This window comes from Calidris pugnax, unplaced genomic scaffold, assembly GCF_001431845.1.
Source record: "Calidris pugnax isolate Ruff unplaced genomic scaffold, ASM143184v1 scaffold4, whole genome shotgun sequence".
NCBI lineage: Eukaryota > Metazoa > Chordata > Aves > Charadriiformes > Scolopacidae > Calidris > Calidris pugnax.
Genome location: NW_015090781.1, coordinates 6446800 through 6466376, shown reverse-complemented (window position 1 = coordinate 6466376; position 19577 = coordinate 6446800). Strand labels below are relative to the sequence as shown.

Sequence of the window (19577 nt, the reverse complement as noted above, 5' to 3'; positions counted from 1 at the left end):
CCCCCGGCCTGAGACGAAGGAGACGGGAGCGGCCGCGGCCTCAACGGGACCCGGAGCGGTGACACCCGCTCGTCCCCCACCCTCCCCGCCCGCCCCGGGCTCCGTACGCCCGCCGAGGTGAGAATCGGCGGCTGCCCGCCGCCCCCGCGCCTTCCCCTCTGCCGCCCGGCGGTCTCCGCCTTCCCGCTTCGGGGGAGCCCGGGCCTAGGCCTCGCCTTAGGCCTGGGCCTGGGCCTGTCCGCCGGCGCGGGCCCTTCCTCACGGGCCATCCCTCCTCCCGGTTCCCCGAGTGGCCTGGCTAGGTCCGACAAAGAGCGGGTGGCCGTGGGCCGGGCTCGCTGCCGGAGGTTGGCTTCCCGGAGCCCCCCGGGAGGGGCCGGGTCCCCGGTGCGGCTGGGGATCTCGCCGCTGTGACCGGGCGGGCTGTGGCTTGTGGCCACCGGAGGGGAAAAACTGGTAGTGCGCGGCAGTTTCCTAAAGATGCGGGTAATTTCGCCGCTGCTTAAAAAGGCTGCTTACCTACTGTAAGTCAGGCGTTCTCCCTGTGCACGCACGCAGGCACGTGTTTAAGCTTTCTATCTGTTTAATTGCTTGGGGGTAGCTGAACGGTCCAAAAGATTAAGGTGAGTAACTATCTGTAATCAAATAGTGCATTACTGAAACTGAGTTGTATTTTTAATAATTCAGTAATAGCTTTTCATGTTATTTATTTACCAACATCGCTTTACTTGAACCACAAGATGTGATTGTGAAGCAGCAGCCCTGTTGTTTTGATGTGTTTGTGTGTGCCTACATTTCTTGCAGATGTCAGAGGACCTTGCTAAGCAGTTGGCGAGCTACAAAGCTCAGCTTCAGCAAGTCGAGGCTGCCTTATCTGGCAATGCAGAAAATGAAGATTTACTAAAACTGAAGAAAGACTTACAGGTGAGAACTTGAGGGTATAAAAAGCTGAAACTTTTAGGTCTTTAATGGTGTTTCATCTTTCCTAAATAATTACGTTGCAACAAAAATATATACTTGGTGGATTTTTTACTTTCTTCTGACATACTTTGAGACAATTATGGTAGGGTTGGTTTGAAAAAACCCGGTGTGTCATATTTTAAACTGGTCTTGTAGATCAGTAACAAAGGTGTGCTAATTTACGTAGTGAACTCTTCTGCTAAAAACTTCAGCCAGAGTGATGGAAGATATGCCAGTGCTGTCTTTACTGTCTCTCTTTCTTTATTTTTAAAAAGCATTTATTAGAAAATGATCATTTTTCTTTTGCTTTTACTGTGCTGAAGGGTGAGGACTAGGCTTAACGTTACGCCTTTCTGCTTATTTTTGAATTGTCAAAATAATTTGATCCAGAGCCTGTTTATTCATTGCGTGCATTTGCAATGATAAAAGCTTTAGGGTGTACTTCAGTATTCCTTCTACATCTGAGCCTTGATTGTGTTAAGGTTTTCCTATAAGAAAGGAAGAGAGTCATTTTCTTCATTTGCCACTTGCATTTTTTAAGACATTTGAGAGCGTTCACATTCTTAAGAGCTAAAAACCACTTCTAGTCTTGAGGGTATTTTTGACCACAGGCCCAATTTTAAGTTGATAAGTGGTCTTTTAGATTCTTGTGCATATAAAGACACATTGGCATATTAAAAAAAAAGCAAACAGCAGTGCTGTTAAAATTTATCAAGAGAGTGCAAGATGCTGCTTCATTTCTGTTGTGGATTGCTTTAGCTATCAGATCTAAAAATATATCAAATTACCTAGTACAAGATTTGGTGTGGAAATAACAGCAATAAAAATGGTGCTTCAACCAAAGTACAACTATGCCTCAAATCGGTGATGTTTAGAATTCCTTTTAAATTACAGAGGCTTTGTGCCCACAAGGCACTTTATAGATCATCTTAATGTCCTTCGTTGTACACTGTTAAAAGCATGTGTATATTTTTATATTTTTAAAATGCACAGCAAAACCCATATGGGATGATATTTCCGATACCAACACGACCTCGGCTTTGATATGCAGAGATCATTGATGTGAAAGGACAACTTGCAAACTTTTTTATAAAAGCTTTCTGCACAGAATGGGGAAGATCTTTACACTTTCGTCCCCAAAAGGTTTGCTATCCATATGTTCCGCCTTGAAAATGACATAATGTTTTGCAGACTTAATATTATTGCCAACCTAACGACTGTAAAAATGGGTTTGATGCCTCAGTGTCCCAACTAAATAGCTTTTTGCCTGTTCAAAAAGATTGTTATATGTAATTGAAACTTTTTTTTAAATAATAATGGTGCTCTAGTGCATTTGTTTTAGCTTATTCCTGGGTAACAAGGTTAAAATAAATATTAGAAGAAATTTTATAACTATTTCACTGAAGCACTCCTAGGGCTGTCCCTGCACCTAAGGACCAAACTTACCTTTTGTATCGAGTAGAATGGAGGGCAGCCCTCATCTTGTGTAATTGGAGATGATTATCTGTGGGTGTCCTGTTCTGGAGTGCAGAGCTCTGTCTGCCTTTGTAAAGACCAGTTGGTCAGGAAAAGTTCTTGGCAAACTCCTAACTAGTATTGTCTGCGAGTCACACCTTGGTGTCACGGGGACGTGGCAGCCAGCCGTACCGATCAACCCCTTTGGCTCTACTGAGCTGCTGGGGGAGTCAAACTTCTGCTCAGAAATTTTCTCTGAATGAGCTATTTTGCTTATTCAGTGGTCTCATGTATGGCAATAAAATTAACATGTCTATCTTGTGTGCTTAGCACACGTGTGTGGCTATTAGATGAAGATTTTTACCAAAAGTTTGCTATTTATAGCCTAGCGTGTAAGCAACTTCATCAAATTTAAAGAAACTTTGGTAGACTTGTCTGAAACTGTGCACATTTGAGCTCTACAATAAGCCATCTATGAGTGTGGCAAGAATAAGTCACCAGTTTGGTATTACTGGTAGTCTGCATAGATGGAACACTCATGTTCAGGCAGCTCCTGCCTGATGTATTTGTATTCGTGTTTGCCCTGCTGAGTTAAGATACCTACTTCAAAGCATGATGCCTCTTGGATTTGTAGAATATAGTTATCTGTATGCTGAGGATTTTGCATCTGAAAGGGAAAATTAAGTTAATGCTGTATGTTCTGTGGTGTGCTTTCAAGTCAGGTATTTTGATAATCAAAATCTGTTCTAGTTGATCTGTAGTGTTAGGGGAAAAGGGAGACGAGAGCAGGTAGAGGTAATTGTGAGCATGTTTCTGTGCTTACAGTTGCTACTCATTGTGCTTACTGTTGCACTTAGTAACTAGCAGCTCCTCTAAAACAAAGAGCAGAACTTTTGTTAGGAAGGTGTTTGAAATTCAGACATTAACAGCTGCAACAGAAAGGAACTGTCAGGCCATTCATGCCAGTTGCATAGTTAATCACATAAAAAAGCACGTAAGTTTATATTGTATTAAGTTCTTATTTGGGAACCGCTTATGATCCTTGAGGTTCTTAAGGAAAGAAGAACAGCTTTAGGATGGGAAACCATGGGGAAAGTTCAGGCTTCGCTGAGCCTCAGTTTACCTGTGACCCTCCCCTAATTTAAATATTTACTGTTAGGAGAGTGACAGTGGTTCATGCTGGGATACTCAAGGAACTGCAGGGTTGCTTTCCCTCGTGCAGAAAGTTTAAATCGTACTGGCTCCTTTTAAAAAGTTGTGAAAACCAGTGGTTTTGATTGCACAGAATAAGACTATAATATTGACAGGAAGCTGGGGAGGGACTTTTGCATGCTTCTGTCTGGGAATGACTAATAATTAAAGGAACTGGAAAAAAATGTTATTTTGGTATTTGCCTTGTTATATTAGGAAGGGAGGGCCTGGCCTGAAATCTTAAGGTCAGGAAATTTATAGAAAAATAAACACTCACATCAAAATGATTTAAGGAAATAAATTTCTTCATTGTGCACCTGAGTGCTTTGGTAAATGAGAGGCCTTTACGGAGTGGCAGTCTGGGTGGGCACTCTTCCACCCTGGGTTTGTCTGGGTGCTTCAGTTCAGCTAATTCACATATTTAAGTAAACTGAAAAATGTTTTATCGCTTAAAAATGTTGCAATTATACTTGTTGTGAATGCTTGCTCTGCCACACCTTGTGTGATCTTTGGTCAATAACCGACATCACATGTACAATCACACCGTTAATTTTTTGGTTCTTTTTTTCTTGAGAGTGTCTGGCTGTGTCTTTGTGCCTATAACAATCCTTCTAGAAAGAAATGCTATAAAAATAATAGGCTACTTCTTGAAATTTTGAGGAGGGCATGGGGAATGTTACTGCAATACAGTGAGGAACGATACGTCTTTATCTACCTCGGCAAGGAGTGAGCTTAGTTAAATGAATACAAAAACCACAAAAAACTTAGTCCACTTTACATCAGCTATGAATTTAACACAGTAACTTCAAAAAAACCAAATCAATAAGCTTGGGGTAAAAATACGCACATAACAGAGTTTGAAAAATTATTCTTTGTGGGTTTTTTGTCTTTTATAGGAAGTGATAGAATTAACCAAAGATCTCCTTTCAACGCAACCTTCGGAAACTCTTGCAAGTTCGGACAGTTCTGCCTCTGCTCTGCCCAGCCACTCCTGGAAGGTTGGGGACAGGTGTATGGCCATATGGAGTGAGGATGGACAGTAAGTGTAGAAAACTTCTCTAACAGTTACATGAAATAGTTCAATGGTAAGAGATTTTCATTCAGTTTGAACTGCCCCTAGGGTGACTGAAAGCAAAAAGAAATCAGGAAATAAATATGATATTAGCTATTATTGTACTCCCTTTATTAAAGGTCAGTATTATAGATAGAAGGCGAAGAGATGTGGGGTCATTTTCTAGAAATGTCCTGTTTGTCACTAACCTTATAAAAATAGGGTAGCTTTGGTAAATTACCATTTACTAATGTAATAAATGGCAGACTTTCATGAATTGATCTGTCAGAGCAGCCTTTCGTAAAGGTTTCAGGATGTACAATTAATAATTTGTCATTGCATTCATACATATGTAATTGATTGCTGTATCTCAGTTTATGCCATTAATTGAAAATTAATTTTTAATTGGAAATGATGTTTTTTGGCTATGAAATAACTGGCTGTCTAATGTAACGATAGAATTAATCAACCTGTGACCAGTGTTTCATGAAGAGCTAGCCTGAAATTAATATTTTTTTCTCATGCAGTTTGGGTTTTCATGTATTTTCATTTAGCTTAACTCAAGATTCTGTTGGCCCACAAAAATCACACAAGAGATTAATTTAGTAAATGGTAACTGGAATGCTGTCTATGAAACGTCCCATTCTTCTGTTTACTTTAGATATATTGTTTTACTCTGCATTGGACTCAATTATTTTAAATAATCTTGGCAATGTCACTTGTCTTTTTTCCTCTTTCCTATTATGAGGTCAGTTGGGTTGACCAAAATATTTCGTATACATAAGTATGAAATGGACTGATTTCTGCTAAAATTTCAAAATCGCTATTTAAAAATCAATAAGGAAACTTTTAACTTTGTAAGTGTTGAAGGGGGAATATTTTGAAAGCTTCAGTTTTTCTTAATTCTTTTTCATAAAGACAAAAATGGAACCAAAGCTTTGCTCTGTGAGCTGGCATTTTCCAAAACTTCTCAGTGAATTCAGTGAAGGTTGTGTTCTGTGTATGCAGTATTTTGTTTGGTCTTTTTTTTTTTTTGTTATAATCCCATGACCTGCCAGAAATAGAAACAAGATCAGGATTTCTGATTAGATTGGCCCCAGCATTAATCATTAGTCTTGATAACTGAGAGGCCATTGCTTCTGTAAGCTAAAGGTCAGACACAGCAGATTCCAGTCTTTCTACTTGTGACCCTTTGACCTTAAGAAAATAATCTCTTGGTTTGATTTGTCTGTTGTCCCTGCAAATGAAGGCCCATACTGGCAATTTTTTTTACGCGATGCCATTAGCTGGCTGACAGTTGTAGGTGTTGAAGGGCTGAGTATTAAAGCTTTACTCACATGCTTACAGCCATGATATCTTTACAGGTGTTATGAAGCTGAGATTGAAGAAATAGATGAGGAGAACGGAACAGCTGCGGTCACCTTTGCTGGCTATGGCAATGCTGAAGTTACACCTCTCTTCAACCTCAAGCCTGTGGAAGAGGGAAGAAAAGCAAAAGAGGACAGTGGCAACAAACCCATGTCCAAGTAAGTAACACACAGGCAGAAGTTTGAAAGCTGGTTTGTTTTGGGTTTTCCCCCCACAGCTGTAGAAAATGGTTAATCAAATAGTATCTCTCTTTTTGAAAATTTTACATATTTGTAGTATCTTCACCTGTTTGCTTGAAAAAGGATCTTTAATCAGTCTAGTGTGTAACGTTGGGTAGATCAATGTGGCTGGTATGATGTGTGTTATGTATCCTGGCAAGATAAACATGATAGACTTCGTTTTTACTCAAATTATGCTATCTCAAGGTATCAAGCATGTAAGCAGTAGATTATTTTTTTTTTTTTTAAGAAAAAAAAGTTATTACTTTTTGACATCCTGGATCTAGTGCAGGCTCTACTCAGACCTGGCTCAAACCAGAGAATACTTACCAGCCCCACCCCAGTGTTAGGGTAGCTGTGTTGCCCCTTCACTGGCGAGACGTGCTTTATTCAATATCCTGCTGTGTCTAACATAGAATAGTATTTTTAACATTAAGTATTTTTTTGGGGGGGGGATAAAAGGCAGTACAATTTCAGAGTTTGTTAGTAGCTTGTCTTTGTTCTTGTCCTTCCATCCCTGTCCAATGCTTGGTAGCGTGAGAGTCCTGCAAACCTCCAGAAGAGTTTGGGTTTTTCACTCAAATGGGCTATTTCAATTTTCCAAGTCCTAGATGCTTCTGAAATACAGAAATGCTCATGGGTACATTTTCATTTTCAGAAATTAATTACATGCAATCCTGTCGGTTGCTACGTTTGGCATAGTCCTCATCAGGTGGCAGTGGTGGTTGTTATGCCCAAATATACAAATAGGCATGGAAAGCTTTTTTTTCCTAGAAGTGGAGAATATTTACAAGCTTTGTTTTCTGTCATTCACTTACGGAAAGCTATTGTTCTTGTCTCTCTTACAGGGGTTATTAGTTTCTTACATGAAAAAGCACAAACATAAAATGTCTTTTTTCCTTCTTTCCAGAAAAGAGATGATAGCTCAGCAACGAGAGTATAAAAAGAAGAAAGCTTTGAAAAAAGCTCAGAGAATTAAAGAACTTGAACAGGAACGAGAGGACCAGAAAGTCAAGTGGCAACAGTTTAACAACAGAGCCTATTCTAAAAACAAGAAAGGCCAGGTTTGTTTGCTTTTATCAGTACCTGAGTAACAACAGGGCATGGAATTCTGTGCAGTGCTTTGGGAGAGAGGAGGAAGTGGTTTTTTTGAAGGGGGTTCATCTTTGGGATTCTGCAGTATGCAGTTTGGTGTATTTTACACTTAAAAGGCCTGGGTTTGTGCTGGATGATGTGGGGCAGTGCTGCTCTCAAGAGGCTGAGCTCGTGCTTAGTGTGGAGAGCGGGGCCTACTGATGCTTGCTGGGTTGTGTTTGTTGGAGCTTGGAACCCAAGGTCTGTCTAAACCTCCAGCCCTGACTTCTTGCTGTGTTGATGACCTGGCAGACCCAGTGCTAATTAACTGCCCTGGAGTAGCAAGCATGGTGCAAAAAAGGCACCAAGGACAGCTTAAAGCCTTATTTAATTTTTATCATGGCTTGACCAAGTGGTAAAAATTTAGTTGTAATAGAGATCATCTTATGAGAGGTGAATTTTAATCATCATTGGCCTGACCCAACATCCTGAGTACCATGATCACATCTAGTTCTGAGGTATCAAGAGGTTCCCAGTTTTGTTATCTCACCTGCAGATAACATCATGGATGAGCTCACCTTTAGAAAGGGTGCCTGTCTAGAGAGTAAGAAGTTGAGGATATTGGTTTTTTTTCAGAGCCAGGCAGTAATTATTCAGAAATGGTGTTTTCTGTTTCATTTGCAGGTAAAGAGGAGTATTTTTGCTTCCCCTGAGAGCGTCACTGGCAAGGTTGGAGTTGGAACATGCGGAATTGCAGACAAACCCATGACACAGTATCAAGATACCTCTAAATACAACGTCAGGCATTTGATGCCTCAGTAACAGGGGAAAAGGGTGGAACTTCATCTCTGCAGGGCTTTACACTTATCTTTTTATCATTATATTTTTCTAAAAGTAAATTATTTGTTGGCACATAGCGAATAGTCCATTTGTCACCATTACTTTGGCTTCAGCTGATACGAGCCTTAAATCTCCAGCTCTTGATTTGACCCCCCCCAATCATTAAACTTTTTGTAGTTGCATTAAAATACATTCTGCAGGTAAATGCTTTCATGAACTGCTGTTACCTGTTACTCTGAAAGCAGCAGTTTTCTGCAGCTTTCATCTCTGGAATCTTCTATTCATACTAGTAGTGATTTTTTTTATTTTTTCCCCTTAAGAAAAGCGGTGGTATAAAAATGGCACCTTAACAGCCCCCCTCGTTTCCATGGTCATGGTGCTGTCTGCTGTCTCAGCGTTACAGAGCTGCTGTAATGGGAGAGAGAGCTCCACTCTGTTGTGGCTTATACATCACATGGAATTGCTAAGGAAGTTGTAAATTACTCCCTTACAAATCCCCTGCAGATCGATTTGTGCAGCTGTAACTGAGGGCAGAACAGGGCTGATAGGATCTTTATTACTAATGATGATTCATGTGCTAGAAACAATGAATCTGACTTTAATTCCAGTTTGAATTTCCTGCACTAGAAGTTAAGCAGAGGAGATACTGGTGGGTTTTTTTTTTTTCTTTTTAAATACTCATCAAATCTTAATAGGAAGTTATTGAAAGGTTATTGAAATGTAACCAGAAAAAGAACATAGGACAAGGTATTTAGCTTCTGATTTCAAAGTAGAGAACTGTACTTAAAAATACCCCCCCTGCCCTCCCCAAGGATTAGAGAGCTGGAGAAGGTGAGTGGTTGTACTTTAGACAGGAGCCATCAGCTCCCCTCTGGTAGGTCCTGTAGGATGGATGGTGCAGTCACAGGCAGGAACAGCTCGTGCCTGGTTCTGCCCCATCCAGGCCAGTGGAACTGCAGCACAGCGGGTCCTGCTTACTTAGCTGTGAGGGAGTAAAGGTGAGGCTGAAATTTCTGTCTTAATTAACTGCCTGGCCCTGGTGTTCACTGTCACTTCAGCTGTATTACAGTGCTGCTGAGCCCCTTCAGTCTCGGTCAGGAAACCACGTGTAAAAGCTCTTGCTTTCTTGTGTTTTCTATGTGATTTGCTTTCCTCTGTTACTTGTCTCTCACTTATGGTAGTGGTGCCATCTCTGAACCCGTAATGTGTTTAAAGAAGTTAATGGGTAGCCCTGTATACAATGTAGATATTATTTTTGTAAAATCTAGGGCTGAGTTAATGGACAAGAGTACATCAGCCGTTTCCCCCATTAAATAATTAAAGGGTGTTTCTTGTCCATTAACCCTGACCATTATTTCCCTGTATATTATGTTAATGTAGCTCATTTTGTAATTTGTTAACTAGATCAGGTCACGTCAGCAATTGTTGATGCACTGATTGGTGGAACTGTCCATCAGTTACCTGAGTCACAACTCAAGCTAAACTCTACAAGCGGTAGTTTAGAATCCATACATAGAAAAAGGTTCTCCCTATAATGGGAGAAGGTGATTTTTATGAATACAAAGTGTGTTAATTTCAGTTTTGTATGTTTAACTTTTATTAAATAAAGTGTTTAAAATCTGCTGGATATATTTGATCAAGTGAAAGTATATTGGGGGGGTGGGAAGGGGCAGTAAATGAGTGTGAAAGGGGGAAGTATAGAATCTGCTGGGCAGAATGGAATAATCAAAAGTACTGCACACTCACTGCAAGATGAAGTAGGTGTTACTATTTCCTCATCATTGCTGGTGGCAGGCACAGCAAATTCTCTTTTGTATAGAAAAACTCTTAATTTACCATAAATTTATCTGAGAAGACCTCACTGCTTTTTAGAAAGGGAGTTTGTACTACAGCCATCACAGGTGATAGTCCTGTGACAGTGACAGCCAACTGCTGAGGAAGGTGGGTGGCTGTGACACAGGTACTCTGTCCCTTTCACTACCCAAAAAGAGCAGAAGTGTTAGAACAGAAACACACTAAACTGGGCAGAACTGGAGTTTTCAGGAAGCCACATGAGCCTTTCCCTAACCACCTGATTAAACTCCTCTTAAAAGGTTTTGAAGAAAAAGGCTTAAATCATACCTGATGTGGACTTTGGCTTGCTCAGCTGTTGGTGTTATAAATACAATAAATGCTTGTCACAGGACTGTTAACTTGCTCATCCTGAAGAGAACTTGGTACTTTTACATCAGAGTGCAATGGGTGAAGAATGGATAGTCCAGCCCGTGTTACAACCAGCTGGTCTCATGCTGAGCCTTTAAAAAAAATAAAATTAGTAAAACTAGTACAGGGTTGTACTGCTTTTATGTAGGAAAAGCACCATTTCCTTTGAGTAACTTATTTGTTAGTTACCTGTTACAATCTGGGCTGCCTGATAAACCCAGCTGTGCTGCCAAGAGGAACCTTTGAGAGGCTTTTTTCCTTAAATGCCTTACCTGGAGCAGTCAGTGACAGCAATGCCGCTGACAGCAATGGGCTGAGCCATAGGGGAGAGAAGTTTGAAGACCATTTGTTTAAATTAAAAAAAAAAATATATAAAATCACCAAAACTGCAATCTGGGCCACACAGCCATTCCTGCTGGTGCTTGGTTTTTACTTTTTTATTGATGTTGTTTCCTCCTCTGCAGGACGGGGCCAGTCGGTGCGTAGCCTGGCTTTGGAGCGCTGCCTCAGTAAAGCATCTTGAGAAATTCACAGAGGAAAAATAAATCTGATTTAAGCAGCACTGGTAATTGCCAAAACAAACAAACTTCCTTATTTTACAAATGATGAAGTGTCCCAAAATGAAAGTGTTTCGGTATTGGTTTGTTAGGGTTTTTAAAAATATTTATTTCCCAGATTCATTAGCTGCTCTAAACAGTAAGAAGCTTGACTTTTCAGAACATGAGTTCTGCAGAGTCAGTACCTACCCCAGGGCTGGCGGTCAGGACTTAGAAATACTGAAGTGACAGAGGGGAAGTTTTAGCCTCAAAGTGTGTAAAGTGCACAAACCCACTAAGCTGGAGACATTACGGAAAGGATATTGGTTGGAGAACACAGATTTGCTCCTGTGTCACAGGATACTGTGCAAGAGGAACAGCCTGGGACCCACCTTTCCTCCTACATGTAAGTTCCTACAGGAAACTGTTTATGTAGTTCAGCCTCAGCCTTGTACCAACTGCAACCTACTGGTGAAATCAGAACAGCACAGATGTGACTCACACATCTGGGACTGGCTCAGTTTAAATATTTAGAACAGTCTTAAGAGTAGCAACTTTAAATTGTCATGGTCATGGCAATCCATATCTCATTTGCTTTCCCCCATGCCAGAGTGAGAGTGTCTCAGTAGATGCTTGGTCTCAGTAGGTACAAAAAAGGACATTAACTTAGAAGACCGCAGTTCCACACCAGAGATGTTCAGAAAACAAATCCAATAGCAAACTCCTGTTCCACTCGCTGGCATCAGCGCCGAGGCAGTGCTTCGTGCAACCATCACCACTTGAACATCCCAACGTTTACAGTCAGCTTGGGATTATGGAAAACATTCCTGGGCCAGGCCCAAGAGCAGGGTCACTCCCTGCCTTGCTGCTGGTGCTGCTCTTCACACAACCTTCATCCGCCCTCTAAAAACCTTCACTTAGATCCCAAAATAAGGAGGGACGTTTGCACCAGGACTATGGTAAACATCCACACCATATACCCAAGCTATGACCTGATAAAGCAACTTCAGCAACACATCAAACCTCTGGCAAAGGGGACACCCTCACCTCGCTACCCTCCCACCAAAATCCTGGGTTTTATCATCTTCCAGGAATTGATCCCAGTTTCTCCTTCAAATGATGTGTGGCTGGTGCCAGGAAATATGCAACAAAAGCTTACTACAGGGAAATAAAGGAGAAAAAAAAATATATAAAAATCTCCATTTAGTGGACATGAGTGACCCCAGTTCCACTGACACTATGTGTCTCCCCCATTTTAACCAGGCAACACAAAAACCCAGGCTACAAACAGGGAGCAGCAAGTAAAAGAGAAGAGCGAGCAGCAAAGCATGAGGCTGGAGCTCAGAGACAAACCAACAAACAGGAAAACACAACCAGAAAACCTGGAAAATGATAGCTCTGTACATTTAACCCCATTTCTATTGACCTACAGATTTCTTGAGACAGACGGACTCGAGACCACCTTCATCACTGACGTGCCTCTAATGGAAGGGACATTAAAATGTCCTTCAGGTGACAACTCACCAAAGGATAACCATGACAAATGCAGCCAGATAGTCATCTCCACCTTGTCCCCAGCCGCCAGATGACACACTAATATGCCTGTGTCAAAAGGAAGAAAATGCTGGATGGTTGTTTTAATGGGTTTTTGGCTGTAGCAAAAGGACCCACCGGGATCTAATTTACAGGGGGAGGACTTGACAGAGTGAGGGAGCTGAGAGCACCCATGTGGGTCTGCTGTGTGGGCAAGCTGCTGAAGGGAAGTACACCCACTTCTGGTTTTACAGGAGATGCCACCCATGTTCTTGTAAAATTAAGCAGAGAAAATAATAATAAATAAATCAATCAGGCCTTGCTAGAACTAAAGTTTCCCACTTTTCACCACTCAGAGGACTTTCTCAAATGTTTTGTCATCCAGAGATTATATGGACCCCAAACATAAATCCAAGCCACATTTCTTCTTCAAAAAAACCCTCAGGCCCCACTTGTTAACCCAGAGCTCAGCTCGGTGTGTGACAGCCTCCTGCTCCTGCCAGCTCACCTCCCAGAAGGAAGAGGAACAGATGTACTGAGCCTCTGGATTACACACACACACACAAGTGAAAACAGATTTAACAACCACAACCTGATCCAGACTTAGTAAACAAATTAATCTAAAAAACCCAAACCAAACAGAAATCATTCATTTCAGCCATGGAAAGATTACTGTGTGTTGTGACTCTTACATAGATGACACATTTTGGCGGAGAGTCGGGGAAACACCATAATATTTCAAACACAGGCAACTTATAATGCAAAAGTCTCCAGCACTCACTCAGGATCCTCTCCTGGCAAGACCGAAGGGCACAAAGAAGAACGGAGCCGGCTAAAAGTGATACAAATGACCAAGATGGAAGAACACAACTCATTTCAGATACAGAAATGTTTAATGGCGTTAAAGTGCTACTTTAATGGGGACCATATGCTAACATTTAAACACAATTCCACTGCACTGCTAAACATGGTTGTCTTTTATTTTTTTTTATTTTATTTTACCTCTTTTTGCCCAACCCTACCTAAAACAATAAAATAAAATCTAAAGGACTGAAATTAACAACCCATTCAAATCAGCAATAAGTTATGAATTTTATAAAGCATTTTTTCCTCTTTTTTTTTTCTTAGTAATGAGGGGTAGTTAAATTACTTAAGGATATACAAAGTTTCAAACAATGCCATAGGTGAGGACTCTATTAAGGTTTTTAAAACTTGGAAAACAAAATAATCCTGGCCATTAAAAAGACAAAAAAAAAAAAAAAATAAAGCAAAGCCCTCAAAGTGCAGGTTAGAATGCTCGTCTCTGAGAAAATTAGAAAACATTGGCTAGAATAGCTCTTAACAGCACCTGCACAGGTAAGATGGCAAGGCCCTTGGGAACAGGACGTGCAGTCAAAACGTTACATTAACATGAGAGACGTGCTGAGCTTAACTAGGTTAACTACCAGACTGGAACTTCAAAAGTCAGCAAAGGGAATGATTCTAAAAAGAAAACCGAAGAAACCCCCACCAAACCTTGGCCTTCTCCAGCTAGCACAGCCTTCATCCATTGTGTGCACAGCAAAAAAGCATCTTTGCATTTCATTGGGTCAAGTGCTTCATCAAAACAGAGATCTTCTCATGGCATAAATTCATATAAAAGACATCTAAGATTTCATATGGACAAGCTCTAAAAAGACGCATCAGACTTGGGGTGTTTTCCCTCCCAACACATTTACAAACGTTTATCAAAAAATCTCTTCAAATAAAAAGGTCATAGTGGCTCAGTATCTGGGCATGACTTTCTGGCACATCACCCCTGGTATGTGCTGGTTTCTCTCTGTCCCCAGCAGGCCGTGTGCCTGCGTACGAGCACCCACCTACGGGGAGATCTGCTGTTGGTGCCACAGCGTGACACAGCCCACCATGTGCTGGTAAGGTTACAAGTGAGTACCTCTTTGCTTTAGCCAGGCATCAGAGGTACTTGCTTTTTTTAAATGATGTCCAAAAGAAAGCTGAGCTGAATGGCGTTCTCTCCTGAACATCTCTCTTTGCTGCCCCCTCTCTCTCTCTGGGCACAGAATGAGACCTTAATCATTATTGTCATTGTTATTCCTAGGCTATGCTTAGATTTCCTAGATTACGACAGCATTGGATTGTGATAAACTGTAGGACACGGTCCTTTTAGGACCAGAAAAGCTCTTCAGAAGGGCCTAGACTAGGTTGTTGAACCTGAATGCAATGTAAGAAATTCTGACATTTCTCAGATCTCATGACAGAAAGAGAGGGATGAGTCTCTAGTATCCTCTTTCAAACAAATAAATTCAAAAACAAAGTGTTTCAACACTAAGGTCTAGATCCAGGTCCCACAGAAACAAATGGATTTCACTGACTTCAAAGGGACTAGTGTTTGGCCTAACTTTTTGCCAGCAGGAACTGAGATTGGTAACGTGACCAAGTGAACACATGTGGGTTTCTGTGGAGGCTTCCTTTATCTGAAAAGCTTTATGTACAGGTCTCTCCAGGACTAGCTGTCAATACGACATTTCTGAAAGAGGATACTGGCATCTAAGACCCAGTTTATTAACCTCAGTGAAATCACTCGCCCTGCACTGTTGTCTCACTTGGTTCTAGGAAGCAAAGGAGAGCTTGACGCTGGCGCTGGAGTAACCCTCGTCACTCCCGATGCTCTGCAAGCTGCTGTGATCATCAATGTCACTGATGCTGGTTGTGCTGATATTGTCCACTTCTCCATGGGAGAACTCTGTGCTTTCAACGTCCACTTCAATCTCTTCTAAAAAGGAAAAATAGAGAAATGAACACGGGTTAGAACCACAGACCCAGCTGCTCCCTTGCTGCTGGGACTTCCCCCGCCGGGAATGAAGCAGCTGTCTGGCAGGAAGACTTTCCATGTCCTCCCTTGGAGCAGGATGGGCTGTGGATATGATTTATATAAAAGATCAGATAGCAGCTTGGAGTTTTCCTTGGGACTCAGCAAAGGGATTTGACTCCTCCAGCCTGCAGGCCACATATCAGCATAGGTGGGCCTGAACTTGTTCTGCTACCTCTTTCTTTGGAGCTCTACTACCCCAGTGTTGGAAACAAAGAGATCAATCAGAGGGCAACAGAGAAAAAGGAGCAAAAAGTTACCCTGAAATGTGCTACTTGCTTGATACCACATTGCCAATGCTGGTACCACTCACATCAGGCATTACAACCCACTATCATGGGGATCTGGGTTACTCTCAGAGATGCTCTGTGGATTTTAGAACATAAATCTTATTTTTAAGAAGGACTTAGAAAGCAGAGATCTAGTTAACCAGACACCTTGATTCCCATACCATTTAGGTATTTTCCAAAGGAGGTGGTGTTTTGTTTTTTTTTTTAAACTACAGACTCACATCCAAACTATACAGCATCTTTGGGTCTGATAATAAATATCAAACCATCTATTGTGCCTAAACATCTCTCCACAGCTGAGATTTTAAAAAAACAGCACTAAGGTATCTGGATTCAGAGATGATCTGAATAGCTAACTATCTAGTTTTACCTAAGGAGATGAGCTCAATGAGAAGCCTGGGAAAAAAAAAGAAAAAAAGAAGGGGTGTGTAGAATGACTCCACGAATTTTAAGAGGCAATTTGCCTGGTTCTGTTTGCTTGGTTATAGCACGGAACCTTGGCTACACCACGGCCCAAATACAGAACGAGAAGCTGGTTGTTGCTTTGCAACATCTGTTCCAGTCCCACTAATATCTTCCTAGGATTTCCTCTGTGCTGCTGAGAGACTCAATAGACCAAAGAGCACAACGGATCTCTCAACTTTACCATCAGGTATTTAGCCACCACCTTGGGATCATGTTATTTTTCCTAACTAGTGGTTCAACACTTTAAAGTGCTTTTCAGATAAACAGGTCTGTTATCCACAGAAATCAGCTCAAATCAACAATAACAACACTTCTTCCAGACTTAATTAGAATTCATACAAACTCCTAAGCTCTTAATATATACATATATATGTGTGTGTGTGTCTGTGCATGTGTAGCCTAAACACCAAAGGCCATAAGAAGGGGTTGGCTGAGAGATGAGAAATGGATGAATCTCATGCCCTTGTTTCACAGAGTCCTGGGGACTCAGTGCTCGTTCAGCGACACCCACCTCGCTCCGAGTCCGAGCGATCCGAGGAAATGGTAGATCCAATGCTGTCCATTCGTATTCGCTCTATCTCCTGAGGACCCTGTAGTTGTTCCAGTCTTCTCTTTAGGAACCTGTGCTCTCTTTCCAGGTTCTCAAGCTGGTGTTGGCTTCTCCTGTCAGTTTCTTCAAGTTTCTGACATGATCAAATATAACACAATAATTAGTTTCATCCTTTTCTCTTTCCCTCCCACCTCCACTGCCCAGCCACCTGCTTTGCTTAGACATTCCCAGGTCCCAGAAGGATTTAAGCTGCAGAAGAGCCCTGACCCAAGCTGCCTTGCAGTCCCCAAGAACAATCCCACCTCCTCACATCTTTTCCACCTCCCAAGCGCTGACAAATCATACACATTACAGAATCACAGAATCTTCTAGGTTGGAAGGGACCTTAAAGATCTTGTCCAACCGTCAACCTAACTGACAAAAATAGACACCCACACAACAAACAAGGAGCATCATCACTAAACCATACCTCCCAGCACTACATCAACCCGTCTTTTGAACACCTCCAGGGATGGGGCCTCAACCACCTCCCTGGGCAGCCCATTCCAATGGCTGAGAACCCTTTCAGTGAAAATATTTTTCCTAATATCCAGCCTGAACCTCCCCTGGCGCAACTGGGGCCATTTCCTCTTGTCCTGTCGCCTGTGACTTGAGAAAAGAGACCGACCCCCATCTCTCTACACCCTCCTTTCAGGGAGTTGTAGAGAGCAATAAGGTCTTCCCTCAGCCTCCTCTTCTCCAGGCTGAATAACCCCAGTTCCCTCAGCCTTTCCTCATAAGACTTATTCTCCAGACCCCTCACCATCTTTGTCGCCCTTCTCTGGAAGGACTTTATTAGTATAAAGTGTCTCTGAGGACAGGGCTTCTCCAGGGGAAATGACTGGAATTGCAGCAGTTTGTGGGTGATTCCACGTGGGTTCAGCCACTTGCATTTCCAAACGTGTCCACGAAGGGGCCTCAATTCCCTTCCCCAAAGCAATTCCGGGTTTGTTATGATCCACTGTAACATTAAAACGTGCCCTGGGAGTTGTGTGTTCCTTGCTGCATGGGTTAGTAGGATTTCTCAGAAACAGTTTTCTATTCAGTAAGCAATTTACATAACCTACTACAGATTTCTTTGATCACAGCTGGGAAATCTACCAGGGCACTGTTCTTTGTTTCCTTCCACAAGCACATTGCATAAGGAGGAGTCATTTCAGGCTAACTCTGTCCCTTCGGCAGTGCTTTTTCTCCTTCACCACCCATCCTCCCTCCCGCCCGCTCCCCTGACCTGCGACAAAGCATTTCAGCCTCTTCCAGATACTAACAATGCTGCATTTTCTTTTCATGCTTCGCTTTGCCAAAAGCAAATCTAAGAGAGAGCTGGGCTGGCTGGCAGGTTCACACACGAAACCCCAGCAAGCCAGCCCCGTCTCACACTCTTGTGGTTTGTGCTAATGCTTCGGCAGTGGAAACTCACTAGCACATCAGAACAAAAAAAAAAAGAAAAAAAAGCTGCATTTCCCATCAGAATGCAGTCACTCAACAGTAGGTGTGTTTTCCTTTAAAGAGATGCAGCTGTCAACAAACGAGCACGATACGGAACAAGACCCCTGGCTCTCCAAATCAATCATTTCCGTAGTTAACGGAGTTCATTAAGGACTCGTCTAATAATGTGGCTTGTGGCAATGATAAATGATTAACCAAGGGGGCAAGGCTTGTGTGCTTTTTTATTTTTTTTAAAAAAGGTGTTAGTCTCCTTCAACAGAGTTACATCTGTTGATGCAGCAAGAGTGAGTGACTGAATTGTGCTTCCCAACACCCCAGACTGAAAGCAGGTGGGAAAAGCAGCTCTTACCTTGATGTGTGCTTTGGCTTTGTTGAGCAGCCCAAGCGTCGTGTGCCTGGTGCAGTCTGGTCCCAGTGGTATCAGAACTTTTAAGCGCTCTAGACACAGGCGGAGGTGAGCTCGGCTGCAAGGGGAGAAGAGGAGAATCAGAGCTACGGCTTCAGAGAGGGAACAGGATTTCCTTCTCTGCTTCCCTCCTACGAGGCAGTTTTCACGTTTCCCTCTTCCCCCACATCACGAGTTTCCCCGCAGGTACGAGGACAGACTGCCACTAAACTATTTACACTGCAAACATCAGCTGCTCACCAATACTTGCATTATTGCTAACCCCTGACAGACACTATTTATTTTCTTGCTGTCTAAAGTGATAATCTGACTCATCTGGATGAACTTTGTGCAGGGGCAAGGCTCACAGGCACAAGTACCTCCTGGGTTTCCTCTCTCTCTCTCTCTCAGCTATTTGCTGTCTGTTCTGCTGAGAAGAACTTTTGTGAAAGCAGTTTCGACTGACGACTACCCCTGCACACTTGTGCACTGCTGGCTCAGGGACATTTGCTATGAACTGATCTGAGCACTGTCTTTTTGCACCGAATTAAGAAGATTAATGAGAAAAACTGTCAGCCCAAAACACCCAAAGAATCCCTGCTGGCAGTTAAAGGAGCTGAAGTGATGGTAGCTCCCAAGCACTGCGCTCTCCCTCCTTTTCCTGGGCCCAGGTTGGAAACGCTGCTGGGGCTGCAAGGTCTGTGGGAACAAGAGAAGCCAAGACCTTCCCCTGGGCACTCTGCTGACCTTGGCTCGTGTCTACAAAGACAGGCTCAAGCATGACAGCGTTGCTGAGGATATGAGCCATTTTCTGCAGAATACAGAAACATGTTCTGGGGAAAATGGTCCAGGCAGCAAAGCACATCGTCCTCGGGCTGCACAGGAAAACTGTTCCTGCTGCTTCCTCTTCTGTATCACGTATGCAGGAATGAACAGCAGATTTATGGAAAACTATCAAGTACGGCTTGCCTTTTTCCCCTCCTTCTCTCTTTCCCAGACATTAATGATTTATGTCCAAACTTGTCATCCCAATCAATAACACAATGACATCAGCTCCACCATTCACATGCAAGAAACACCGGTGCAAAAGAGTCCTGAAAGC

General features: G+C 42.3%; 2 protein-coding genes across 4 annotated transcripts in view; one reads left to right on the top strand and one right to left on the bottom strand.

Annotated features, from left to right (window-relative positions):
* On the top strand, positions 1-9784 carry SMNDC1 (survival motor neuron domain containing 1). Of its 2 annotated transcripts, none has more exons than XM_014958578.1 (6): positions 1-117; positions 805-924; positions 4503-4645; positions 6022-6183; positions 7154-7307; positions 8002-9784. In XM_014958578.1, exons 2-6 carry the CDS (start codon positions 805-807, stop codon positions 8137-8139), a joined length of 717 nt encoding a protein of 238 aa, XP_014814064.1. In that variant the 5' UTR covers positions 1-117; the 3' UTR covers positions 8140-9784. The 2 variants fall into 2 exon arrangements, with proteins under 2 accessions (XP_014814064.1, XP_014814073.1); XM_014958587.1 differs by lacking the exon at positions 1-117 and adding an exon at positions 206-623.
* Positions 9785-13299: 3515 nt separating this feature from the next.
* MXI1 (MAX interactor 1, dimerization protein) overlaps positions 13300-19577 on the bottom strand; it is a 50444-nt gene continuing 44166 nt past the window's right edge. For both annotated transcript variants that reach the window (XM_014958599.1, XM_014958607.1), the window contains exons 4-6: positions 18440-18554; positions 16564-16735; positions 13300-15201 (exon numbers count right to left, since the gene is read on the bottom strand). In XM_014958599.1, coding sequence (XP_014814085.1) covers positions 15038-15201; positions 16564-16735; positions 18440-18554 — 451 coding nt within the window. In that variant the 3' untranslated portion in view covers positions 13300-15037. The remainder of the gene's footprint in view (positions 15202-16563; positions 16736-18439; positions 18555-19577) is intronic.

Coding starts and splice junctions, on each gene's coding strand:
- SMNDC1 (XM_014958578.1), top strand. CDS start 805: ATGTCAGAGGACCTTGCTAAGCAGTTGGCGAGCTACAAAGCTCAGCTT. Junction 4,646..6,021: donor ATATGGAGTGAGGATGGACA/GTAAGTGTAGAA, acceptor ATATCTTTACAG/GTGTTATGAAGCTGAGATTG. Junction 6,184..7,153: donor GGCAACAAACCCATGTCCAA/GTAAGTAACACA, acceptor CCTTCTTTCCAG/AAAAGAGATGATAGCTCAGC.